The following is a 27,297-nucleotide window of genomic DNA, read 5'->3' on the forward strand; positions in this document are numbered from 1 at the left end:
TTAGCTATAGACAAATTCAGGCTTTCCTGCGAGGCCTTAGCAATATCTTGGTATAACTCAAAAATACGAGCATTATTCCTAGAATGAGCATACAATTGATTCAAAGTAATCCACAAGTCATGAACAGACTCATAAAATATGAATATATTATAAATTCGTTCCTCCATAGAATTAAACATTCATCCTAAAATGGTGCAATTGTCCATATTCCACTGAGCATAATTAGGACCTTTAATATCTGACATCTTTTCAGTGCAAAATAACCACCCTGATTTGTCTTTTCCACCAGCATAAAGGCGGAAGGAAATAGTCCAGGATGCAAAATTACGGCCATTCAACAGCACACTAGTAACTCGTTGAGACGGTGTGTGTTGCGCCGAATAGAGAGTTTCTTTATTATTACTTGAATCAGCCATAATATTAAATAGAATAATTCAACAGATCACCAATAATTTCAAATAAATAAGAAATAAGCTTGATTTTGATCAAACCAAGAAGCCGGAGACACGGCGGTCTGATCCGAAAATGCTGCCGAATATCCCGACAGTCCCAAAAAAATGCAAACACGTCTTCTGACTCTCAGTGCATGAGAAAGACTAAGGAAATACCCCTACAGGGGTCAAACCTAGAGGAGATTGGCTCCCCCTAGGACTGTCACAACAGTAGCTTGAAGAAGAGATAGAGTCTGTGAAGAAAAGAAAAAAAGAAAGAGGGAAGGGGCTGTGACGAGATAGAGAGAGAAATTGAAAACAGGCAGTGAAAAGGAGAAAGAAGGAGAGGCGTAGGTTTGAAACTCTGATACCAAAAAGTAATTCGGTAAAATTGGCATACTCAATTTGAGAGCCTGACTATCATTATATACAAGAGTAAAATTACAAATATAGAAAGAAAATAAAAATCAAATCAGAATAAAAATCAAATCCTTAAACAAAAGCCTAAACATTAGCCTATAATGAAGACCCAATAAATCTGCCATAATCATTCAGTCAATTTATAGATATGATTTCCAACAATGTTTATAACCAAACATTAACTATAAGGAGAAAGTAAATTCCCATTTCCAGCGAGACACTGGCTTTCTTGTTCCATAGGAGAGAGAGATAAAAGAGCAATAATTATACAGGAAATAGATAGATATTGAGCAGAATTTTATTATTATTATTATTATTATTTATTTTTTTGTGTGCACATAGGACTGCAAATGAGCCGAGCCATTCGTGAACTACTCGGACTTAGCTTATTAATTACTCGACTCGAACTCGGTTCATTTATAAATGAACCGAGCTCGAGCCGAATTTTGAAGCTTGATTCATAAACGAGCCGAGCTTGAACATCAGTAGGCTCGGCTTATTTGTTCATGAACCGTTCACGAACTGAGCTCGATAAGGCGTTCGCAAACATACTCGATTATAATATATATACATATCCAATTATAATATATAATTTTATGTTATGAAGGCTTAGTCCACGGGCTCATTAAATTTTTTAGTTATGTTTTAGACCCAATTTATTATTTATTCATTTTAAAACAAAACCCAAGCCCATCTCTACAATCAAACACAAGCCCATTAAATTTTTTAGTTATGTTTTAGACCCAATTTTATCATTTATTCATTTTTAAACAAGTCCATCTGTACAATCAAACACAAGCCCATCCGTACAATGAAACCCAACCCATGTCTTATGTCTAACCCTAATCATCTGTCCTTTTTCTAAAATTATCGGTAGCCCAAGCAGCTGCGGCAACACACTCAACAATTTGCATTCTGTCATAGAATCTTACTTCTCTCTCTTTCTCTTCTCATATTTGATTTTTTTTGTATTAATTGTCTTTCATCCAAACTGATTTTTAATATAGATTTTGGGGTTTACTATTGATCTGTGCATCTCTCAACTTCTTCCATCAAAATCAACTCTGGGAAGTTTAATTTTCGATCAAATCTATCACTTTCTTTCTCTTTTTCTCTCAAACGTCTCTCTTTTTATTGCTGCAAATCTATTTCTCTCATTTTTTTTTTTTTTTTTTTGTGGATCAGTTAGATGCGAAAGAGAAAAAAAAAAAAAAAAAAGCAAAATTTAAATAGCTCGAACTCGACTCGAGGCTTGTTGAACAGAGCCGAGCCGACCCGAGCTTGAACCAAAATTTCTCGGCTCCGCTCAAGCTGGAGCTGAGCTTGAGCATTCTATCACTTGAGCCGAGCTGAGCTAGGGCTCGGCTTGGCTCGGCTCGGCTTGACTCGGCTCGATTGCAGCCCTATGTGCACACGTCCCCATTACTAAAGTTTATCTAAGATACACATCTCAGAAAACAAATTATCTTAGCAAACAAATTATCTTAGCATTGTGCCAACGGTAAAGGTTGCACCAGGTCACAAGTTCGTGCGAAGATACAACTAAAAAATTGCTTTTTGCCTTTATTTCTGGGGTGTGAGGTGTTTGAAGTTTCTTGTGATTTTTTTCGAGCGTTAAAAAGCAGCAGAAAGATTCATTCTCTTTTATGCTGGTTTATATGGGAAGACGGTGTATATTTTTCCATCTATATGGTGTTATAGGGGTTCATGTGGACTCGAACCATCATTATTGGCATTGAATCTAAATAAGGCATTCAAGAAGAATTAGCTTGACTGGACGATGAATTATTCATGAAAATTTCCAGTCATCAGGATTGCATTTTTTTTTTAAAAAAATAAAATTTAGATGGAATTTTAAGAAATTTTTTGTTCCTTCAAAACCAAGAAAAAAAAAAAAATTAGATGGAATTTTAAGAAATTTTTTGTTCCTTCAAAACCAAGAAATTTCTTGTCCTTAGTTCCTCAAGCAACCGATTCGGTGCTCCCATTGCTGTGTGGTATCCAAAATTTACTACCAGTTCACTGTAGTTGACAATCCAAGAAAACTGCATTTTTTTTCCTGCTCTAAATGCTAAAAACCTAGTATGAATGTGGAATATTTTGCAGAACTAAATATGCAAACCCCAAACAAGTTCCCTTCTTCATCATACTCTTCATATCAAGTATAAAAGAAACAGAGAGTCTGGAGCACATGCATATAATCAAGTGAAGGGGACACAGAGAGATTGATCAAATGCTTTATTTCACAAATCTCTTAGTTTTCATAATGGAATAAAATGAAGAATGCTTACCTCTTTGAGGTGTATATATCCATATCCATGTGAGAAGATTGCCAAATTAAAGTAACCTCACCCCTGAACTATAAATATTGACTTTAAGAATAGGAGTGAAAAGTAAACAATTCTCCATTGTGAGTGAAAGGGGGGAAAAAAAAAAAAACCGAAACAATGAATTGAAAATACAGCAGGTTGAGCATAAAAGAAAGTTTAAAAGCTTCTCGGAGTATGAATCAATGTTAATTTTGATGCTGTGGATGCCGCTGAAATGTACTGTAAGGACTCTCCACTGCAGTGCCTACATATTCTGAACTGTATGGGGTGTTTGGACTTTTAAACTCGTTTCCTATGGTTCCTACGCCTATGCCGCACATGCCACTTCTTGAGTTGTTTCCCGTGGATCCCCAACCATTTCTTTTCCTGAGCCAGGGAGGCCCCAGTTTTGAATTATTCCACTTTTGCTGCCTGAAGTTCTTCGTTCCCAAACTATTGGAGTCCCTTACTCGTTGAGAATTATGCAGGATGTTTGCTCCTTGAATATCCATATATGGTGAGCTCGCACCAGATGTGGTTGGAGTTCCTTGATCTGACGGGAAAGTGGCAGGATCACGGCTTTCCTGTTCAACTTTTTCTGCAGGCCTACTCATTGTCATAGTGGCAGCACAAGCAGGAGTCTCTCTCTTGTCACGGGGATATGGGGGCAACGGTGGGAAAGGCTGGAAAGGCATGCCTGGAGCAATAACCCAACCCTCAACAGTTTCTTCATGAGGTGTCCCAAATTGCTGCACAACGGATAACAGAATTCCATATGAGACAGACCTGCGAGAATTGAACCTCCCCTGTGGATACCCCATAACCACTTCAACAGGACACTTTGCATGTCTAACCTCGTCTCCATGGAGATCAATACCAGTTGAAGCATTAGATGAAACCAGACGTCTGTTAAGAGGCAGCGAAAATCCAGGAGGAACATCCTCGTCAATATTCTGCTGTCTTTCATCTGCCCTATCAGCTTCAAGTGGTCGAGGGAAATTGTGCACATAACTAGGGCTAGTTTGTCCCTCTTTGCTTCTGCCTTCTGTATGACCTAGCCCCACTTCATCACCCTCAGGTTTTGTGCTTGAATACGAATTTTTGAACAAATTAGGCTGAGTCTTTGGTTCCTGACGCTCAGGAGATGTTAGTGGGTTTGTTTCTGCCGGCTGATCCCATCGGCTTTTACGCTTGAGCATCTTTGTAACATTGGTTGTACAACCACTGCTACAAGAAGCAGAGAAGCTCCCCGGGGTATCACTATCAACTGGAGTTGTTGGAATTGTTGATGGCTTGATGCAATCTGTTGTTTTTATAGGCCTTACACCTTGATCACGCCCATGAGTGTGTGATTCTGAAAATCTATTGCAGCTTAAACCCCGGTGAAATTCCATCCCACTATCATCCATTTCCATGCAGCTAAATTTGGCACGTTGTCTAGGAAACCACTTGTCTCGGAAGCTCAGTGCAATTTGATGGACCTGTACGTGCAGTAAACAATCAACACAATGAATCCATCCAGTAAAATGCATTAAATCAATAATCACATCTAAAGGCAAAAACAATATTTAACCGGAAATAGGAATATAAAAGAGGAGATCTCCTAATGGTTCAGTTACTTAAAATATCAAAATAAATCTAAAATCGTAATAAAAAAATAAAATTAAAAAGTAAAAAACTAATAAACCAGCACAAAAGTGCACAAGACATCTATTGTAAGTTCTGGTGATAGTAAAATGTAGCCAAAAAATTAAAAATAGCACAGAAAAAACACGTAATGATGCACCAATCCCTAATAACCGTAAAAAAACCATATTCAGATAAAGATAATATTATGCTTTCACCCAAACTAAAAATTCACAGCTTATATGCCTATAGACTATAATGCACACGATCTATTTTTTCAAGGTCTTGCTAAATGGGAAAAAGGGTAGATCAACCCAAGTCTTCTTTTAATATGAGCACCAAGAAACCAAACTTGAATCCAACCAAGCACAGAAGAAAAAGGTATTTACGCAGGTTGATATGCATAGTCAAAGTTTGACAATCCAAACAGCAGTTGACATCCAACCTGACAACCAATAATGAATTTAGATGCTCTCAAGTCCGTCTAATCAATATATAGCATGCACCACCGATTTCATATTTCATTACACGATGCAAGTGCCTTTGATGTGTTGCCTTAACAGTTGTATCTTGATGCATCATTATATGCAATGTCAATTCCAATATACTGATAGCATGGCAGAAAAAATTGCAATGACGCAAACGTTGCTTGCTTTAAGAAATAAAACAAGAAAAGAAAATTGATCCTAACAATTTAAGAGGTAGGGAAGACAACAAAAGGGGGAATAAAATAATGAAGATTGAAAGCTGCTTCCATATTGGGTCCTTGAAGTTCTCCATTCTTAGCACCCCTTTTTGTTGGGTCCTAGGAAGAACTTGTAAATCCTTGGATGAGCTTGTAGAGTTTTTGGATTTGTTGAGGATTTAGATGCCCTATTTGGCCTTGTGTAGTTTTTTAGGGATGCATTCCCCTTTTGAACGCTTTTAGTGAATCTTAATTATCAAAAAAAAAAAAAAAATCAAGGTTAATATTTTAACAACTGATGAAATGAAAATTTTAGACAGTTAGAACCTTTTAAAAAGAGGGCACATAAGAATGGTAGACCATTACTGAAGAAATATTCCCTTTGTACACCGCAATGACTAGAAAAATCTAGCATACATCCATTCACACCAACATGCATGCACACCTTATAATATCACAAACCTTGTGAAAGAAAGACATTTTAGAGAGTGTACCTGTTTGTCGTCATGTTCTGTTAATGTCAAAATTGACTCCCTAAAACTGCACAGAAACATATATCTCAGGAATAAATAATGAAATTGCAGAAGTAATAAGAACTGCACATTTTGAATTTTAAAGTAAATAAAATTTAAAAGAAGAAAAGTGTTTCCATACTGAACCGCAGGCACCAATAGCCACAACAAAGTGAACAAACTTGCCATTGTTTCAATTTTCTTAACAATCAGGATTATATTATTGAGGAATATACATATATATATATAATTGAAAGTTCCATTCCAGACAAGACAATCAAAATAAAATAAAATAATAAAATACTGAAAGAAGGATATGAAAATTGAAACTGTGACAGGAAAAAGAAAAACAAAAAAGAACTGTAGTGCATGTAATGCTCCTTTCTAACTAGAATAACAAGAGCAACACATTCTCTAGAGATACTTGATTATAAATAATAGTACATTTACGTTAAGCAAAAATCACCTATTACATAATCTTATAAAAATTACATAATCTCTGCAAGGTAATAATAATTACCATGCAAATTTGCTTTAAGTGAAAAATTTACAAAATTAAATAACAAACCCTCCACCTGCTGGTAATTTTTGAATTAGATAAGACTTGATATTTTAACACTTGGCAATAATTTTATAATTACCTTGCAAATTTGCAAGGTAAATTCATTTTATAAATGCAAAACTAATACATAAATAAAATTGAAACATATACATATAAGAAATAAACAAATATACAAGAAATTATACATATATTAAAAAATTCAGCATAAATTACATATATTCATAAATTATATAACATATACATCATAATATTCATATAAGCAACAAATCCCCACCAGTAGCCATCACCTCCACCACCGCAACAACTGCCACCTCTTTTCACCTGCACCACCCCCATCTCCTTCCTCAGAGAGATCGTTCGACAACCACTCAGATACGAGTTTCCATCCAATTCAAGCCCTACTTCATTCGATGGCACTGGAGGTCAGTGGAGGTAAAGATGTCTTCTGATCAAGACCCATCCCACCACCACTGTTGTTCCCATTCCCTCTCTATATCCACTCCTTCCTTCTTCAAATCCCAATTGCAACTCCATCATTCGGTCGCCACTGCAGCCCACCGCAACACCTTTTCCATTATTTTCTCCTTCAAACCCTAACAGAAACTCCATTGTTCCACCACCATTGATGGCACCACCAGATTTAGACTTATTATTTACTCAAGTTGCTGTATCTAGTTGGTTAGGTTCACATCTCTGCTACCACAAACTAGTGTTAACATAAACCTTTCGAAAAAAAAAAAAAAAACTAGTGTTAACATAAATTAATATATTTATACAAGTATAGAGGTACATACATATACATAAACAAGTCAGCTGGAAAAAAAATTCGATCGACAAACCTTTATTGGAGATAGGTGATGATGATAGCAGAGAGATGGTGAAGCGTCGAGAGAGAGTGAGCGGTGGAGTGGAAAAGGGCAGTGGTGGTGAAGAGAAGGAACTGTTTGGGGGGGGGGGGTGGTAGGGAGAGAAAGAGAGAGAGGTGGGGTGTGGCGGTGGCGGCAGCGGCGGCGACAGCAGAGAGGGGGAGCAGTGCTGAGGGGCAATATTGGGGAGAGAGTATGTCAGGGACGATGAATTAGGAGCACACCGGTCGTTTTAAGGGTTGGATGCTTACATCAGCATGAAGTATTATTTTGACATATCATGAAGGGTATTTTGGTAATATACATATATAGGGTAAAGTGCAAATAAACTCCTGAACTTTACTCTCTCTCCATAAAAAAAACTCCTGAATTATTTTTTTTACACTTAACCCCCTGAACTATCAATTTTTTTGCTAAAAATGCCCACCGGCGAAGTTTCGGCTATTTCTCACCGTTAAATGGGGGTGTGTTATTCACGCACAATTACAGAAAATAAAAAATGACAAAACAGCCCTTTATGATTATAAAGGTATAAAAAATCAAAAAAAATTCTTGCATAGCCGCCGGCAGTCGCTGCCATACAGCGTAGTCTTCCCAAGCACATTCATATATCTACTCATCAACAATACCCTTGGCTTCTCTCTCCATTCCCAAATTGACGGCGGTGGTGGGTGGGTCGTTGCAATACAGTGTCACCATCCCGAGCACATCCAAAGTGAATAGACGGCGACGGTGGTGAGTGGGTCGCTGTATGTATATAGTAATATAGAGAAAGGGGTAAAGACTCGAGAGAGAAAGGAGTAGGACGACGAACAAAGTGTTCGGTTGCCGGACCAAAACTCACTGCTAGGTCAGACCAAGCTTACCGGAAGAAGATGAACCGGAGTCGCACGTATGTCTTGGAGCTCACTGGATGGTCATCGTGACTGGATCTCAGTTTCATTGTTCTGGGTTTCGTTGAAATTGTACTCTTGCCGGATTGAACTCTGCAATTTTCAGCCAACAACAAATAACAATGAAGTTTCACCTTTGTAACTTCCGGCGAACAAAACCATACCAAACCAAACCCATAAGTTGTTCCGCCGACGACGTAGCAAACTCCGATGAATTGAATCGCCCTGTGAAATCGGAGTTTCCAAACTCCGATGTACGGAGTTTCCATGTCTTCGTTCCGATACCCCAAATCCCTGTTTACCAACAAACTGACCCGCAAAAAAGGAAAATATATCCAAATTTTTCTTGAGAAAATCCCAACTTTTTCTATCCAGATTTCGCAATTTCTGCCGACCGTGCCAACCACCGCTTCACTGCCGTCCTTTCCCCACCGCCGTCCTTCCGCTTCAACTCTTTGCTCAGTCGGTCGACCTCTTCACAGCCGACCCCTCCATCGCGGCTGAGTCCTCGAGCCGGCACCGCTTTGATGATGGAGCTCTGAGCCGGCACCGCCACGTTTCTCACCATGGCCTACATCCTGTAAATTGATACAATCAGTCTTTGCTGCCTCTTGGTTTATCCCTGTATTCCCAAGATCGAAGTGTTTTTATGAGTTCAAACTCAGTAATTGATTGTTTTAGAAAGGTAATAAGTTAACAAATGATTATGTGGCGAATTTAAAGAGGCGAATTTAAAGAGACGATCTTGTGAATAGCAAGAGAGAATTGAAGGGTGGCACAGTGCCCGCCAAAGGGGATAACACTGGAACTGTTTCCGACCACTCCAATCAAAATGAAGGTTTTTTCATTAAAACAGGTAAGAGCTCAACCTCAAACTCCATGACTGCCGACGCCGATGAGAAGCTCTACAAATCAATAAGCAATGAAACCGACGAGAGCCCAACCTTAAATTCCATAATCGAACAAACCAGTGGAGTCTCATTCCGGTGAACACAAACAGATACAGGCTACAGCCAACAAACCTTTTTGGTGAGCATCATATAGACCAGGCGAAACCTTTTTGGTCGACAAACGTCGTCAACGATGGGAAAAATAGAGCGTAGAGAGAGAAAGCCTTGCGTATAAGGCCGTGTTTGGCGGTGACAAGGATGAGGTGATAAGGCAATGATGTGTTGTCACAATTTTATTGGATAATTAAGATTTGAGTTAAGACCGTACTAATACGACGTAGTTTCACTTAAGGGTAATATTGTAATCTTCTTTTTCCGATGCCGGAACCTCACCTGATGTCCTTAACTGCAACTTTATCATAGTTCAACGGGGCAATTGTTAATTCAGGGGAGTTTTGTACAATTGGCTAAAAGTTCAAGAAATTATTTGCACTTGACCCATATATATATATATATATATATATATATAATTTGTTTCATTTGATATTCAAATCAAGTTCATCGTTTCCATATTTTGGACTTTTTGATTCTATCAGTAAATTGAAATTCTTCAACCATGAAGCTTTTAAAAGAAATTCACAAAATTTAGACCAATTCTACAATCTACTAGCCCAATTTTTTGTTGTGTTAATAAAACTGAAAATATATATATATATATATATATATTTCTCAATTTTCAACATTCTTTTTCCAAATTGGGCCCAATAATCCAAATTAATGGCTTCCAAAAGTTGAGGCCAAATGTATCCAATCCACTTGTCCTATAATCCTATTTGAATTTAAGTACGCAATTAAAATACGAACTTCACTAAGGAGAGTATTTTAGTTCAACGAATTGTAAAACCACCATTGCAAAACTAAAGCTTTAGTTTATATGTTTGTTGAAATTTTTAACAAGTCTAAAAAGGCTGAGACAATTAGGAATACAGATCTAATTTAATATCAGTTGATTTTTTTCATTTATTTAATTTTATTCCTTAATTTATTTGTATTCGACAAGATTCTATTATTGCTCAATAATTTCTCATGTCATCTAAGTCTTTTGATGTTTCAGCTCTTGCTCATTATGTCAACCAGGCGATCAGTTTTTTAGGTCATTCTAGTTAAGAATAATCTTGCATAAAAGCATACAAATCAATGTAATGTGCGATTAACCGAAGTTAAGAATGATCTTGCATAATTAATTTGTTCTGACCTCTGTACTCCTGGATGAGGAGGACCTCCATTAATATGTTCTACTGTGGTTCAAATTTTTTAGAAATTGTTTGTATCTGATAAAAATCAATTCTGAAACTCGATATTTGATGAGATACGAAGTTAAAGTCTTTTCTAATTATGCCAACTCTTTATAATAATGTGGTTTAAATTTCATGCTTCTTTTATCATTTACATTAAAAAAAAAATAAGCATATGACTTAAAAGTATTGTCAGCAGCACTGCATGTTGCTTTTGATGCACAACCACCATATATTTGGTATTCTAAATTCTTTGAAAAATACTAACATTCTCTCTTGCCCGAATTTTATTTTTTTTTATTTTTATTTTTTATTTTTTTATGTTTATAACCAAACATTATTAACTCTAGGGAGAAAGTAAATTCCAATTTCAAGCAGGACACTGCCTTTCTTGCTCCACAGGAGAAAGAGAAAAAAGAGCAATAATTATACAGGGAAATAGATAGATATTGAGCATAATTTTATTATTATTATTATTATTATATTATATTTTATTTTTGTGTGTGTGTGCACACGTACCCATTACTAAAGTTTGCTACTATTAATCTATTTTAACAGTAACAAATGAAAAATGTAACAGTGAGTTAAGTTTGTGAATTTTGGGCTGTTTTTTCAGAAGAGAGAAATGACAGTCCAAGGTAAAAATGTAATTTAAAAATAAAATAAAATAAAATAACAAAAGAAAAAAAAAAGGAGTTAATTACAATGACACCCCCTGAGGTTTGTCATATTGATAGCTATATACAAGTTGGAGCTTTTTTGAACAATGACACCCCCTTATCAAAAATTGCATCCAAACAACCCCTAAAAGGTTATGAAAAGTCAAAATTGTCCTTTAATATTTTATTACTATTAATGATAAAATATCAAAACTCTTTAAAGACCAAATTGCCCTTTGTGTGAGATCAATACCAGCCACCCATTTTTTCTTCACTCATCACCTTCTATCTAACCCAAACCCATCGAATCAATGGAGAGAACAGAGAAAACTTAGGGAGAAAGGGAAAAAATTATTTGGTCACTTGATACACCTGTGGTATGGGCGAGGGTAGCGCCACCGAGGCCAATGCACTCGAGGCGGCCGCCGGTGTTGCAGGATAAGCGGTCGTTGGAGTTGTTGCAGCCAGTGCTAGGTCGGCGTCAGGAAGGATCTCGTTCTTCGACTCACCGGATCTTTTAGCGATGACTTTCATCTCCGTGACGACATCGTGATTTGCCATGGGCAACCACACCTCAATTTGGGGGTTCACTGCTGCTGCCAACAACTCGACCTTCGCCTACGCAGACACGAGCGAAGCAATAACTGCCGTTGAAGATGATTCCCGGGATGCCGATGGCGTTAATGACGTCAGGGAACCACCGGACCTGCGGTGAATGTGTCAGTCGCAATCGGGGCGACGACTAAGGAGGAGCTGCTTGATGGGTTATTGGAGGATGGAGATGATGGAAGGCTGATATCGTCGAGAACAGGGATGTGAACTGAAATTCCGATGGAGAATCCATGATCGCAGAGCTGATTAAATCTGTGTAAGGGCTTCTCAGCTTTAGTGGAGGTTTGAGGGCTAAATTGGTCAATTGAAATGATTAGAAAGGTTAAAAAGGTAATTTTATAATTCAAATGGGTTAATGCACAAGTGAAAGGGCATTAAGGTCATTTTAGCTTGTGGGGGGAGGGGGGGTGTTCTTGTTAACTTTATCAAACACAAGGGGATCTCATTGTTCAAAAAGAGATTAATTTGTATATAATTGTCATTAGGACAAACTTCAATGGGTGTCATTGTAATTAACTCAAAAGAAAAAGAAAGAAGTAGTGTTACCCTTTTCTATTTAACACGGAAAGAGATGACCCTATTTTCAACAATAATTAGAATGACCTTCATGGTGATGGAGTGTAATTTACTCTATTTCTAAAAGCTCGTCTGTAAATACATTAATATAGCATACTGTCTAATTTTTTTTTTTCTCTTATCTTTTTTTAAAAAATAAAACAATTTATTTGTGGTGAGTGTTTTTTTCATACATAAATCTCTTGTCCAAACCGCAAAATTTTGAGATCTTATTCTAATTGTATTCTCTTTTTAGATCAAGAAATTGTGAGAAAGTACGTGATGGCGAGATTGACTTCAATAATGTTTGACAATTCAATTCACTACTTAATTATGAATAAATTAAATGATAATTCAATTTAAGCACTTTTAATAACATAATTGGGATAACAATTAAAAAAAATAATTTCGTTTAAAATAAGATAAATATTTTGTTTTATTTCTGGTGATAGAGATTCGACATTTCTGAACAGTGAAAACTCAATATTCAAACAAGTTAAAAAGATACACTCGGTTTCAGTACTTGAGGATTAATGTTTTGTTTTATTTCTGGTTTCTCATGCTGCTTGGACATCTCCTTACCTAGTGCTTTTCAGAAATCCATGATCTGGCCTGTTCCTTAGCAACATTACGAATTTTACAATCGCAACACAAAACAAATCACAATCAATCAGCTGCACTTGAATTGAAAAAAACCTACAAGTCAAAAAATAAATAAATAAAAATTGAAAAAAAAAATACCATGCCCACACCGGAATCGTCTGCACTTTGACTGGAAAAATGGACAAACATGCTAGCATCATTTATTGACAGGGGCGCAGACCTGATGTGTGTGTGTGAAAGGACAGACTGAAAAAATTGACTGCATGTTAGTATCCATGTACCATTCAGAAGGGTAGTGGTTGAGCTTTACAAACAATCACACACAAGAGTACTACTCTATTTTGAACAATTTGAAAGTCCCAACAACCCACAGAAGAGTAGCTTCATAAGGGCCCGTTTGGTGTGCTCTGTGGTGTAATGTAATATTCTATCCTAGAACAGAACAAATGTTTTGTAATGTGGTGTTCTGAAATGAAAACAAAACATGTTTGGCGATGAAAATTTGCTCTGAGAATTTTGGAACAAAAACATAGTAGAACATGTTTGGCAATGTATTTCGTTCCAAGAAATATGAGAACAAAACATATTTGGCAGAGTAAAAGTGTAACCAAAATCAGTAAAAATAAAATAATTAAATTTAGTATTTTTAAATAATGTTATCATCAATACATGTTTTATAACTTTATTAAATATAAACTAAAAATTAATTATTGTATAATTTTAATATACAATTGATATAACTTTTAATATATATATATAGTTAAAAATTTATCTTAGTTTATTATAAAAACTAATAAAATATATTTTAAATTGTAAAACCTATTAATGTTGCATATTATTTGACAATATTATTTCAATATCCAACCAAAATAAATTTTATTATCTGCCCTTATATAAGTACAATTTTATTTCTCTTATTAGTAAATTTTATGTATGTTTTTGCTTGAATTTAAACTCCATCATAAATCCTCTGGTTCATTCTTTTTATTAAATATTTTTCTTCAAGAACTCTTTTGCAGTGAATGATTTTTTTTTTTCTTTTTCAGTTTTTTTCAATTAATTAATATATATCATGCTTGTCTCACCAAAAACTCGGGCCTGCTGTCTAAAGCAGAAGTTGCTTCATCCAAAATCAGAATAGAGGGATTCTGATAGACAGTCAACAATCAAACTAGAGTTTATCCAAAAAATTGTTGGAGAAACTTTTAAAGTGATGGGGCACATACCAGTAAATGTTAGCACGAATGAAGTGGGGATAGATTTTAGAGAACAAGGGGTTAAAAGATTTGTAAGAAATCTCAACATACCGAGATGAGAGAAATGAGGAAATAGAGAGAGAGCTAGGGGTAAACCGAGAGTGCAGAGAGCAGCGGCGAAGCTTGGGTTCGCCGGAAAATGCAGAGGTGAGACAAAGGGAGGTCAAATCTTCATACAAACATGGTCGATTTGAAGCCCGATCTTCAAACAACGTAAAAAATGTTAGACAGAGCACAACGAAAACAAGAAGCAGCAGCAGAGGAACTTTTTCGTTCCAAGAAGACGACCTTCAGATCTGATTCAGTGTCGTCGATTTCAACCCCACTGCGGTGACAAGAAGACCACTGTGAATCGCCTTGCTGCGTGAACCCTAGAAAGTGTTCTGCGATAAAGGGAAGTCGACAGTATTCATCAATGGTGTCCAAAAATTTGACATCAATGATAAATGGCCAGGAAATTTGTACTTCAAATGCGGAGTTTATGCTGCACCAGATGATTCAAGCCACTACATGGAATCAAGGTGGAGAGCTATTAAAATTTATAAAAACTGATGATGGAAGTTTCTCTATAGCCATATTAGCTAGTAGTAGTGCGAAAAAATGGAATAAAAGTTGAGTCGTGATTACGAGTTCGAAAGTCATGCATTCATGTGAGTACAGATAAAAGCCATCATGACGTCAACTATCATGATATCATCATGATAATGTCATTCCCACCTCACATTAGAAAAAAAAAAGTGAGGATACATCTGTACAACTTTCGAACGTTATATGATTTTCTATAGAAGTTTATCTGTAGCAAATTAGTATCTTTGATGGTGTTTACTCTTATTATGTGAAGGTTGAAGCAACCATCTAATAAAATACAGATATGCATCTATCATCTCAGAAATGGTAGAATTTCAATTCTGATTCTAATGCTACACAAAGGGAAGATTGGCAAAAGGGCAGAGGTTCTTGCCTCAAGAGTTGCTCAGCCTTTGTAAAACTAAAAGCAATATTGGATGCATAGACTAAAATCTAGAACTACTGCACAAAGAACATTTGCTGCTAATACTCAAACTTAGCAAATTTGGTGCATCAACGAGGTTCCAATGGCGATGGAAAGAAACGAAAAAAAGAATTTGTATAGGAAACTGATGAATAAAAACAAGCAAGTGACAGACTTGAAGTTCATTAACCTCATAAAAAAGCTTAAATTAGTATTATATTTCTGGCATACCAAAAAAGAGTTGTATAAAATAATTAGCCACCACATTGATGAAAAGGGAACATGATGGTATGCTTGCAAAGCCAATTTAGCAATATTGTGCAGCACAATGCTCCAAAAAAGGAGGGAAAACTTGTACCAGATAAAAAGTAAGGAGACGGCTTCAGAGCAATCCACACTTGCTGCTAATAATTTAGAAATTTTGAAATAAGAGAATCTTGCCTTCTAACTTCAGTGAGAATTGAGACCCATCTGTAAGAGGACACTTTAACAATGCCAGCTAACATTAAAGCAACAAAGACCCCTTGAAAAAAGAGCATTTCTCCTTTCAGAATTTAGAATTGCAAGAAACCATAGAAATAGGCCCTTTCGATTAAATCAGACAGTTCAAAGATAGGTCCCTAAGCAACTGCAGCTTATATAAGTATATTAAAGGATAATAAGGTCCCTCCAGAAACAGGAAAGCTGACTTCGGATCCCGGATTTAATTTTCAAGCCGTGATTTGGTTATTGCAAAGAAAGGTGTGAGACTATTCCAGCTTTACCGAAGCAACTCTAAACAAAGAGAAAACGGGACACCAGACTTCAAGTGCAGCACATCCTGGATTTGAAAATGATGTATGGTCCATTATCTTTCTTATATACTAGTATATGCAACCAACGATTTTTAACTAGATAGTCAACCACTCAAAAACCCATGTTACATTTAATGATCACTTCACAGTAAAATTTAAGCTTCCAAGGAGACATTCGAACTCTTCTTCCAGAATTCCCTCAAAATTCAGAATGAAGACTTTCTCCAAAACAGCAAACTAAATGCATCCACAACTCCTAGCATCCTCTTCACACAAATTCATTTGATGCCGGGTAAACTTAGTCAAAGAATCCAATCCATACATATAATTCCCAGTTAGCTAAAGCTTTTACAAATGTCAATTGTAATGTGGCTTGCCACAACCAGTCCAGCTGACTAAGTGCTGCATCCTTATTAAAGTCATATTAAACATTTCTCCATGAACATTCTTCAATAGAGTCCCTGCACCATTTATCATGTCAAGACAAATCTCAATTTATTCCTCGTATCGAAACAACATCCTTCCTTGAAGTGTCAAAAGTTGGAAAATTGACCAAGTACGAAATTAAGCAGTGCACTCTTGCACCAGTCCATGAGGCTACTGGTTCGATGCAATCCAAAACAGTTAGGGATGGCAATTTGTTCCCGGCCCGGCCCCACCCCTATTAAGCAAGGCACTTGGGGATTTTAAGAAAGTTTTAGAAAGAAAGCAAGGTTGAAGTGTAACTATGGGGAGTTGTTTAATAGTTTTTAACAATATGATCATTATTTAATTACTTAAAAGTTATTGTTTTAAAAAACAATTTTATATTAAACAATCATATATTTATGCTTTATACTTAGTTCCAAGGTTCAAACTCTTGCATATTTATGTTTCTTTGTTTCTCCTCTTTCTTAACCCTCTCTCTATCATTCTCTCTTTTCCCCGGCAAAGCACAATTTTCTTAATTATTTGTCGAGACAGTGTCCTAATTTTTTAGGATTTGACATGTCGCAGTGTCTGTGTCATGTCTATCCGTGTCTGTGCTTCTTAGGGAAGGAGAAAGGCGATTGATCACTTTAGAAGCAACTCATCATGAGGTGTTTGTTGGCGTAAATCGGAGAACACAGAGCATCAGGGATTGTGAAGAACTGTTTTGAAGTTACTGAAACTTCTCATTTCTAGGGATCAGTTCAGCTGTGACAACAATCTCCGTGGTGTTCTTCATTGAGGTTTTTAAGTAAAAATTTCTGTTGTCATCTCTTTTACTTTTAAACCTTATTTATTTGTTTTGGTTGCTTATTTGTTAATAATTTAGTTAAAATAAAAAATAAGCAAAATAAATAATTCATCTCTAGGTCTTTCTCATCGAGACGCTCATAACTAGGAATTTTTGGGTCTTATCATGAATTCCGAAATAATTTGAAATTTCCATTTAACAGTGCTACAGAATTTGATATTTTTACTCCAACTTCATAGTGTTTTTCCTCCTACATTTAACTTGATTTTTCGTGATAAATGAATAACACTTTTTTGTTTTTTGACAAGTAATAAATGAAATGACACAATTTCCCTGTAAAAGTGGAGTTTATAAGGATAATTATAGAAGGTGTGAGTGCTTTTGAATGACAATTGTGTCATTTTAATTTAATAAACAATATGTCACCCATAAAGTGGAAGAATTCAATGATAATTATAGAAGGTGTGAGCGTTTTTGTACTACAATTGTGTGATTTAAATTTAATTTAGAATTTTATAAAAATAAAGCTGCTTGTAGAAGAACAGTGGAGCAGGCTATATCTAATGAAGAGCTTCTCTAAGCCCAGAAATCTATAATTTATGGCTGAGAGAGGCTGACAGGTGCACCAGGTTCTTTCAGAAACACAGCATATGAACACTAATGCTATTATTCTACAGATCAATCAGTGATTCAAAATTGGTTAGTTGATCATTACACCAACTTTTTCTGTTCTAGTGACTGGCACTCTTCATGGGTATTTTCAACCTAAAAGAGGGTTGAGATAGGGTTGCCAAATCTCTCCTTTGCTTTTTACCCTTGTTAGAGAATATTTATCTACAGGAAAGTGGCCGCTTACTGCGATGTTCAAAGAAGGACGAAAGAAAAATCAATGAATCAAAAAAAGGCAGTTCAAAAGTATAGAGACAATGCAACATGAATCATTATAATGCCAAAATGGGTGAAAAATAAAAACTTTATCTCGCATATATATCGAAGTAACACAATTGTTTGGCTTTACTTTTCTCTACCCTCTTATCAAATTTTCATGAAGGGTGAAAGCAAACTATCTACATGGATGGTTGCATGAATTTCCTCTTCTTTTTCAATGCCGTGTATGACAAGATCCTTGCATGTTCCCCCTCTTTTGTTGTATAAAACTAATTTAGTGTAGTCTATCAACAGCAGAGCTTCATCATTCCTCAACAAACCCAACGGCTCCAATTTATGTGAAAAGGGGACTTTGATATCAAGTTTAGTCCAAGATTGCTTCACCCCATATTCCTTCATAACCCAAATTGCATCACCACAACCAGATAGTACACAAAGGCATCCTTCAAACACCCCCATGTGGCATGTCCTAAGTTGGAACTTGGTGAAGGAAGTAGGCAAAGGAATCTTCCACAGCTTCTCATCCGCCAAACTCAAAGCAGCAATCTCTAATGTCATGTCTAAATTGTTGTTCATTCTGAAACGAAGCCAATGAAGGGCTCCATTCAGCTGTGTCCCATAAGGTACAACATGAAAGTGGTCCGGAAAGTCGTGAACTTTTCTCCAAGAACCAATTCTCAGTGAATATACATAGATGCTATCGCTGCGTGCGCTCACCAGTTTGTAATCATCAGAGCACTGGTCATACCCAAATCCAATTAGGCCACCAGGGGAATCGCAATCTGGTATTTCCTTGGACTCCCTCGTTGAAAGATTGAATACATATATGGAAACCCCATAATTTCCTTTATGGTAAATATCATCGGATTCTACGCCCATGGCTATCAACCCATTGCAGGAACCAATAATTTCACACCTGGGATGAGGCTTAATGTTCTGAAATAAAAATTCAACCTTTGCTTCCACAATGTCATTACCGGCTGATCCGAAGCTTATGGTGTAGAGACGGTATGGAGGGTGGGACGTGGCTATGAGTACGGACTTTGTGACTGACTGACTGAGGTGGGTTTTGATGAAGCATGGATCGGAGATCAAAGAGCGCCATGGTTTCGATACGCACTTGAATTGCAACAGAGACTTGACAGGCAGTTTCGAGAGTATTTGGACAACAGGATGTTCGGGAAGGAAAGGCAAAGGCATGGCTTCTTCTTCTTTATGATTTGCAATGATCTCTGCCTTCTTCTTCTTCTTATTCTTCAACCCCACCATGGCTCTGGCTCGGTTTCTTCTTGATCTACTATTTGGCAAGCAACTTCTTCTCTTTATCCTCATCGTAAATAATAGTATGCCAATTACTTCAATCTTCACCGTACTGCTTCAGAAAAGATTAAATATACAGGACCGATCTCATAGTATTCGGATCCGAGTAGGAATAGGAGTAGAAATTTCTTAATATGATCATCTCTCTGGCTCTAATGCATAAATTTTTTCTCCGAACCAAAGCCCCAAATTAAAATATAAAAAAAATTTGGGTTCGATTGAAATAGAAATTCTTAGATAGGAAGCTATCTATCAATGCAGAAGATCGCGCGTACACACTTACTGTCAATTACGGGGAAAAAATAAATTCACACATACATATTACAAAGGGAAAGGTGGAGGAAGTACCAGATCATCATCGATGACGAGAACCAATGACGCCGTCGAATCCGACTCCAACTCCGACTTTAACATCACTGGCCATCCTCGATCTTCGCCGTCAGAGAGAAGGTATTATTGGAGAGGGGAGAAGGTACTAGGGAAGGTTGCATATTAGGGTTTGGGAGATGTTTTTTTTAGTATATATTTATATACTAAATTAAAAACTAAAAATTATTATTTTTAAATTACAAAAATACCCTTTAAATTTCTTATTCACTCCCTCTGAAACATAATTTTTGTAATTTAATGGGTATTTTTATAATTTTTAAAAATAATTTTTAATTTTTAATTTAACATTAAATTGTAAGGTTAAATTTGACATTTCATAGTCTAATTAACGGTCAGATACAGATATTAAGATAATGCGATCAATTTTTAAAAATGAAATGGTTTTCTTAAACAGGTTGAAATTTTATAATTTAAATTTAAAATTAATAAAGGTTTTATGATTTAAACTCTTATTTTTATTCTCTTTTCTTTTATCTAAATTTTAATTATATCATTTAACTTAATTTTTTTTATTAGTATCAATTTATGATAAAAATGAAAAAAAAAATTATAACTATTATTTTTTAAAATGATTAATTTATTACTAAAAATTTACTAATTTTGAAATAATTTTGGATATAGCTTTGATAATAAGAAATTATGGTCATCGACCGATACACAGACATATTGTTCAGTTCTTAACTCTTTTTCAAGGGTCCTATATCATTACACACATTTATGAACTGTTCAGTTCGACAAATTTGAACTGATATTCCTCCGAGTCCGTTATATCAATACCACTATCATTATTACAACGAATACCGCGATTGCAAACTATGTGAGTAACAACTCGATAAAAAAAAAAAATTTGCAAGTCCCATGATGCACTATGGTTGTTGGACACCGCATTTTATGATGCCCATATCATATAAGGTGAACTCCACCATTAAGGGTACAATATAAAAACAGAGATTCAACTTCCATAAGGATCAAATCTCGATTTCAAAAGCACCAATTCACTCTTATTTTTCGTGTAATTATATTCTTACAATATAAATAAGGATTAAGTGTAAAAAATCTCTCTTGTAATATGCAAAATGTGTAATTACTTCCTTATTGATCCAAAAACCCTTTGTTTTCAATTTGTGCAAGGAAGGACAAATCATAATGGTAAAGAAAAAAGAGCAAAAGACAATATATCCAAATTACCCTTAAAATCATAACATAACAATTGAAATGTGGGCGTCTATTACCCTTTTATCAAATTCAACCATTATCCTTCCGAGACATTCAAGAATATATAATTATAATAACATGAATTGAATTATAATAACCAATAACAATTTAAAAGTCTAATACACTCAAATATTGATCCCATTTGACCGAGAAATGAAGACAAAAGAAGCCTACACTAGCTGCTTTATGATCGTGGAAACTATGTAAAGTATTTTATTGTTATTAAAACCATACAGAAAAGCCATGAATAAAATGAATGAAATATTGAACATATGCAAACAATTGAAAAAAAAAAAGAAAAAAAAAAGAAAAGAAAAGAAAAGAAAAAACTATACAACACAGCAGGTTACCACTAAAAGCCTACTAACCACGAGAACACAATTTCCCAATTTGAATAAATAGCCACTGCAAAGGATACGGATGATCATCTTCCTCTTAAGATTCAGTTTGTAATCATAGCTCTGGAGGCAAATGCCGGCGAAATGCATCAGCTGCAGCCGCAAAACCATCTTCATTCTCTATCAACTTCGCTACTTCCATTACACAGATTTCACCTGATAGTCAAAGTTCCATCAAGCACTATTTTGTGAAAAATAAGTACAGAAAACTTGTGATATCTCATTTCAAGCAAGAGAGAGCTATGGTAAGCAGGATGGACATAGTGGACACAGCAGCCATCACATGAAGGTTTAGAACATAAAACAAATGAAAACAAAAATTCTCAAACTATAGCAGATAGAATAAGCGAAACCAGCCAATCTATAAATTTTCTTGGTTTTTCCTTCGTCAAGTCAACATTTTCCTTGCAGAAACAATTAGCGTTTGATAGATCCAACATTCCAAACTCAGGTTTATCTTCACTAATTGCCCCCAAGTTTGTTCAAATTATGTATTTAGCCATGATAATGAGAAACCACTCCATGAGAAGAAAATATTGCTACTCTGTGGAGTATTTGTTTGTTCTAACTTCTAGATCTACATTCACTCATCACACAAACTCAATTTATCAAACCCCTAACAATAGAAAAGGGTAAAATTAACTTTAATAACAATCGTGTTCATCAAATCAAATAAACAAAATCATTACTTTCAAGTATAGCAGTCAAGCACAGATCATGTAATAAAAGTAATTAGAAAATAATTATGTTCATCTCTTCTTAATCCTCCTGAGCATCACTGGCACTGATATTAGGTGAGGTTCCCACTTGCTGCCTAGCCTCTGCTGATTCTGAAATTGTCTAAAAACATTACTTTTTGTTGGTGAGACATCAAAGGTGCAACTACAGCCATAAACACTATCAGAATGATAAATTTATAAATAACTGATGTAAAGTTAAGTAATTATTCCTTTAAATGATATTTTTGTAATGCCTTAAACTTGCACTTTATATTTGAAGAGGAAAACAATGACAGGTCTAATCTATTAAACATCTGATCTGCTTTAAAACGAAAAGTGAACAAATACGAGTTTTATTTACCTCTGGCTCGAGCATAAATCTTATGGCATCTGATAGGCTTTCAATGCTGCGCTGAGATATAGGGATTGGAGAGCGTCCCAGTCCTTTCTGAAAAATTCTCTCACCCCAGAAGAACTGATCTCCAGAGAGTGACACTATGGTTGTTGGACACTGCATTTCATGATGTGCACATCATATAAGGTGAACTCCACCATTAAACATTTCATATAAAAAGAAAATTTCAGTTCTCATAAAGGATCAAATCTCAGTTTCAGAAAGTGCCAATTAAGTTGATTGTCATCTCTCATTGTCAAATAATTACATTCTTAGAATTTAAATAATTAGTTATGAAAACTTTAAAAAGACATATGTTAAACATATTGTAATATCTGGATGCTATATTTTCACAAGCAATGAAGAACAATAAAATGAAAATTTATTAACAAGAATATTATCCCAGCCCTTAGTCCTGTGGCTGTGGTTCCAGCACATCCATGGTGCACCTGAATATTTGATAAATATACCTTCTGGTTAATGATAGATAAACAGGTCAGTAATTTTACAATGCTAACAAATGTATGCATTAATACATCATTTCGGCATTTCCCATAATTTCACACTATATTTAGAAGAGATAACTGCAATTTCATTAAAAGATAATTATATAACTTTGCACACCAGAAATTTATATACACATCTCAGCATCCACAATTACCTATTTTCAAGAGTTTACTGGTAGTGCTCGGCCGGGACCCATTTTGAATAAAAATAAATAAATAAAGGTTCACCAATTTGAAGGTAGAGTAAAATAGAACCACCACAGCTGAACATTGAGGAAACAACCAATCATGAGGACAATTGAAACTCGCTGGGTGCTTCGTTCTGACCCAAAAGCTTAAGCTATTAAGTGGTGCTCACACCCAGCCCATATATACCCAATCACTTCCCCATCCGGATCCGATTTGGGACAAGAACCCCTTGCAACAACAATCCTCTAGGAGGAAAACATTGTTCGGAACTTTGAAAATGCAATAGAAAAAGGGAGGGAGCATGCTTCTTGTTACAACCACCGCAACGAACCCAACCAACAAACAAGTAACACAATGGAAAGAAAACACACCACACACAAAGAACACACAGATTTAGCGTGGTTTGGCAAAAGCTTACATCCACGGTGAAGATCTGGCGAATGAATTCACTATGCGAAAATCTGGAGATTACAAGTTTCAGTCCCAAAACTCTAGCTCACTCTCTTTTCTGCAATTTCTAGTGTCTCTCAATATCCCACTCCAAGCCCTAAACGCCCTTATATATTGGGCTACAAGAGAGTACTAATGAAGGGTTCACAACGACCACAATATCATACTTCTAATAAAGAAGAAATGTAGATAATGGTGTCAAAGACGCAATGTGAAGGGAATTACGATAGCATCTAATGGTTAGGAATTTCTATACAAATCCACAATCATTTTTTTTTTAAAAAAAAATGGCAGGAAAATATTCCCTTCATGATTATATACAAAAATGGAGATCCCAATATCCTCTCACTACAGGCAGTGATAGGTTAGGAATTTAATTTGTTTTTGCTTGGAAAATATAAAATATAGGTTGTTTGCGTTTCCATTAAGAAATCAATATTCCCTGGACTTGGTGCAATAGGAAAGGCGTTCAGAAAATAATTTATGTTAGACTCGATAGAGTTTTTATCAACATTCTCTGGTTAGCTAAATATCCCCAATGCTCAGGCTTCTGCGCATACTGAGAGATTATCAGATCACGGGATTATTATAACGTCTGCTTCCCATATTATCAGATCATGGGATTATTATGACGTCTGCTTCCCAGAACCTAAAGATAGTGGCCAATGCCTGGCATATGTTGGTGACAGGTAATCCATTACATAGAGATTTCATAAGCGACTGAGTAATGTGCAAGATGCTGTCAAGTGTTGGAATAGAGATCATTTTGGCAACATCTCAAATTAATCTAGCAAAGGCAAGAAAGGAGTTGGAGGTTGCTCAGATTAAGCAGGCTATATCTAAAGAAGAGCTTCTCTAAGCCCAGAAATCTAGAATTTTGTGGCTGAGAGAGCATGACAAGTGCACCAGGATCGTACATAAAAAAGAAACACAGCATAGGAACGCTAGTGCTATTAATGTTTTGCAGAATTCGAAGGACATTATTCTACAGATCAATCAGTCTCCAATTGCTTCAAACAACTTGTGACACTAAAGATGGAGGGGCAAACCAAACAACATCACCCTTCGTATTTCTCGATCTTTCACTGCAGAACAACCCACCGCGAAATACCAAACATCCATGGATAAAATAGCATCGCCCCATCTCTTCCTCCCTTCATCCAATACCCTTAGTGCCTCGGCCTCCGATGGTAACCTGAACAGGAGTAGGTCGTCGGGTAGGGAAGAAACTTTCACCCCACTCGATACTTTCCAAGATTTCGTCGCCCACGCCTCAATCCCTTCAATACACCCCACGTCACGATCGAAACGGCCAACCAAACATGATCGCAGGGCAGATTCTTGTTCCGTTATACTTTGATGATCAACCCTAAAAACCATATCATTGCCGATGGAGCAGCTTTTCATTTCTCCATGGAAGTTGAGGCGTGGTAGAGTCGCCACATTGAGATATGATCTTTGCATATCACAATTCCCCGCCAAACAACCCAGAGATCCAACGACAGAAAGCACAACCAGAAAAAACGACAGACGCCGGAGTGAAAGACTCCGACATCAAAAAGGGTAAAGAGAGAAGAGAGAAAAGTCAACCATGGTCAACTCTAAAACAAGTCAGATGGAGGAGAATGGTAACTGTAATCATTTTATTTAATTTGATCAATCCATAATTGCATAAATGAATTTTGACAATGATTCCATAAATACAATATCAGTGACTCAAAAGATGATGAAATGATCACCTTGCATATCCTCTTCTATGAGCTCCAGTATTCCAACTGTAATTGTTTGATTATCAATTTCCCAGTCTATCCTGAGCACAAACCAAAAAACGTAAATATAAAAAAGAACTGCTGCAAGGGTCTTTAACAAAATATACCTTCTCAAAAGTGAATGCAAAAAACTTAGCTGATAAGAGAAAAAAAGACTCAACATGAAAACTTCTAGGCTTTCTAGCTACTGCTTAACTTTTAGTGAGGTTTCAATCCGTTCGATGAGATGGCCTGAAGTCAAAGTGCCCTCCTGAAAATTTTTAGGCAGAAATTACTAAGAATTATAACTCAAAACTAAAATTAATAAAAACCAAAAAATCATAAATTTGAGAAAAATAAAATAACTTGGAAAGTCAATTTCCCTGTCGGATAATGTTGCTGAAGCAGTCTACCGTTCGGTAAACTTTGCAGAAAACGAGAAGAGACATTTCAACAACTTAAATTCAAAAAGACTCCTAGAGTAAGGAATACACCTTGATAGACCATCGCAGACATTTTCACGATAGATTTTACTAGAACGAAAAAAAATGCAAGCTAAATTAAAAGTATGCATCTTTCAATATAAAATGAAAGTCCAGATAAGCTGGAATTTCCAGAGGCAAAAAATAAGATTATTGTACTAACAAAGTTATCATAGGATTCTCTATCCTTAAATATGATGAATGTTGTCAATGTTTCTATTTTGTACTTATCAGCGATGCTTGGGTACTTCTCAGTATCAAATTTCACCACCTGGATCATATCTTTCGTTGAAGCACAGACTTCATTAAGAATAGGAGCCATGAATTGAAATGAACTACACCTGCAAATAAGAGCTCAGGTAATAATCACCAGACCATAATGTCTCCAGGAAACACTCACCTAGGATCTCTGCCTCCACAGGGTTGTTATCAAATGGCCCCATTTGTGATTTATTTAGCTAAGAGAGGGTGACAATTAAATAAGACTAGAAGATAGAGAGGGAGGGAGGGAAAGAGAAGAAGAGGGGGGGTGGGGGGGGACTTTCCAAGTTGCGTAGAAGTCAACCAGTGCGGGTTTGCCAGAATTTGTCAATAAATCATCAAAGGAAGAAAATGTTTGCTTCAACCTATTGCCCAAACATACAAATGAACCATCATTAAAGGACGTTGATATTGGTAATCCAACAATACCTAAAAATGGCAAATACAAGAGGTTGCATAAGTAGTGGGGAAAAAAGATCAGCAGTCATAATACTCAAACATAGCAAATTTGGTGCATCTACGAGGTTCCAATGGCAATGGAAAGAAACAAAAAAAGAATTTGTATAGGAAACTCAAACTGATGAATTAAAACAAACAAGTGATAAGACTTGAAGTTCATCAACCTCATAAAAAAGGTTAAATTAGTAGTATATTTGTGGCATACCAAAAAAGAGTTGTCTAAAATAATTAGCCACCACATTGATGAAGAGGGAACATGAAAGTATGCTTGAAAAGCCAATTTAGTAATATTGTGCAGCACAATGCTCCAAAAAAGAAGGAAATACTTGTACCTTCTCCACAACTCCTAGCATCCTCTTCACACAAATTCATTTGATGCCGGGTAAACTTAGTCAAAGAATCCAATCCATACATATAATTCCCAGTTAGCTAAAGCTTTTACAAATGTCAATTGTAATGTGGCTTGCCACAACCAGTCCAGCTGACTAAGTGCTGCATCCTTATTAAAGTCATATTAAACATTTCTCCATGAACATTCTTCAATAGAGTCCCTGCACCATTTATCATGTCAAGACAAATCTCAATTTATTCCTCGTATCGAAACAACATCCTTCCTTGAAGTGTCAAAAGTTGGAAAATTGACCAAGTACGAAATTAAGCAGTGCACTCTTGCACCAGTCCATGAGGCTACTGGTTCGAT

At 36.0% G+C, this 27,297-nt stretch overlaps 5 protein-coding genes across 7 annotated transcripts in view; all 5 read right to left on the minus strand.

Annotated features, from left to right (window-relative positions):
* Positions 1-3,074: 3,074 nt before the first annotated feature.
* LOC132274335 (histone-lysine N-methyltransferase ASHH2-like) lies at positions 3,075-9,407 on the minus strand. 3 transcript variants are annotated; one of them, XM_059775590.1, is made up of 4 exons: positions 7,385-8,411; positions 6,820-7,268; positions 5,966-6,011; positions 3,075-4,641 (listed from the first exon to the last, which is right to left on the minus strand). In XM_059775590.1, the coding sequence occupies exons 2-4, from the start codon at positions 6,879-6,881 to the stop codon at positions 3,367-3,369; spliced, it is 1,383 nt and encodes a 460-aa protein (XP_059631573.1). In that variant the 5' UTR covers positions 6,882-7,268; positions 7,385-8,411; the 3' UTR covers positions 3,075-3,366. The 3 variants fall into 3 exon arrangements, with proteins under 3 accessions (XP_059631573.1, XP_059631571.1, XP_059631572.1); XM_059775588.1 differs by lacking the exon at positions 6,820-7,268 and having other exon boundaries at positions 8,278-9,407; XM_059775589.1 differs by having other exon boundaries at positions 6,820-8,411.
* Positions 9,408-12,721: 3,314 nt separating this feature from the next.
* Positions 12,722-27,297, minus strand: part of LOC132274339 (F-box/kelch-repeat protein At3g06240-like) — a 59,128-nt gene continuing 44,552 nt past the window's right edge. The window contains exons 2-3 of the transcript XR_009470387.1: positions 13,057-13,164; positions 12,722-12,933 (exon numbers count right to left, since the gene is read on the minus strand). The gene's annotated coding sequence lies outside the window, so the exon portion shown is untranslated. The remainder of the gene's footprint in view (positions 12,934-13,056; positions 13,165-27,297) is intronic.
* LOC132274338 (F-box/kelch-repeat protein At3g06240-like) lies at positions 18,138-19,877 on the minus strand. The gene is made up of 2 exons (XM_059775592.1): positions 19,735-19,877; positions 18,138-19,438 (listed from the first exon to the last, which is right to left on the minus strand). The coding sequence occupies exons 1-2, from the start codon at positions 19,743-19,745 to the stop codon at positions 18,214-18,216; spliced, it is 1,236 nt and encodes a 411-aa protein (XP_059631575.1). The 5' UTR covers positions 19,746-19,877; the 3' UTR covers positions 18,138-18,213.
* Positions 18,214-19,398, minus strand: LOC132272827 (F-box/kelch-repeat protein At3g06240-like). The gene has a single exon (XM_059773907.1). It carries the CDS (start codon positions 19,396-19,398, stop codon positions 18,214-18,216), a length of 1,185 nt encoding a protein of 394 aa, XP_059629890.1.
* LOC132272828 (thioredoxin Y1, chloroplastic-like) lies at positions 21,146-26,969 on the minus strand. Its single transcript, XM_059773908.1, has 6 exons — positions 26,930-26,969; positions 26,424-26,567; positions 26,041-26,219; positions 25,387-25,666; positions 22,470-22,619; positions 21,146-21,545 (listed from the first exon to the last, which is right to left on the minus strand). The coding sequence occupies exons 1-4, from the start codon at positions 26,967-26,969 to the stop codon at positions 25,601-25,603; spliced, it is 429 nt and encodes a 142-aa protein (XP_059629891.1). The 3' UTR covers positions 21,146-21,545; positions 22,470-22,619; positions 25,387-25,600.

The sequence above is a fragment of the Cornus florida genome, unplaced genomic scaffold (assembly GCF_030987335.1).
Source record: "Cornus florida cultivar Cherokee Brave unplaced genomic scaffold, ASM3098733v1 CherokeeBrave_3.0.0_Hap2_Chr09, whole genome shotgun sequence".
Classification (NCBI taxonomy): domain Eukaryota; kingdom Viridiplantae; phylum Streptophyta; class Magnoliopsida; order Cornales; family Cornaceae; genus Cornus; species Cornus florida.

Coding starts and splice junctions, on each gene's coding strand:
- LOC132272828 (XM_059773908.1), bottom strand. CDS start 26,969: ATGAATTTGTGTGAAGAGGATGCTAGGAGTTGTGGAGAAG. Junction 26,568..26,929: donor TGCTAGGAGTTGTGGAGAAG/GTACAAGTATTT, acceptor TGCCATTTTTAG/GTATTGTTGGATTACCAATA. Junction 26,220..26,423: donor GGTTGACTTCTACGCAACTT/GGAAAGTCCCCC, acceptor CTCTTATTTGCA/GGTGTAGTTCATTTCAATTC.
- LOC132274335 (XM_059775588.1), bottom strand. CDS start 8,573: ATGGAAACTCCGTACATCGGAGTTTGGAAACTCCGATTTCACAGGGCG. Junction 6,012..8,277: donor CTCCGGTTCATCTTCTTCCG/GTAAGCTTGGTC, acceptor GTTTCTGTGCAG/TTTTAGGGAGTCAATTTTGA. Junction 4,642..5,965: donor CAGAACATGACGACAAACAG/GTACACTCTCTA, acceptor CTGCACGTACAG/GTCCATCAAATTGCACTGAG.
- LOC132272827 (XM_059773907.1), bottom strand. CDS start 19,398: ATGAGGATAAAGAGAAGAAGTTGCTTGCCAAATAGTAGATCAAGAAGA.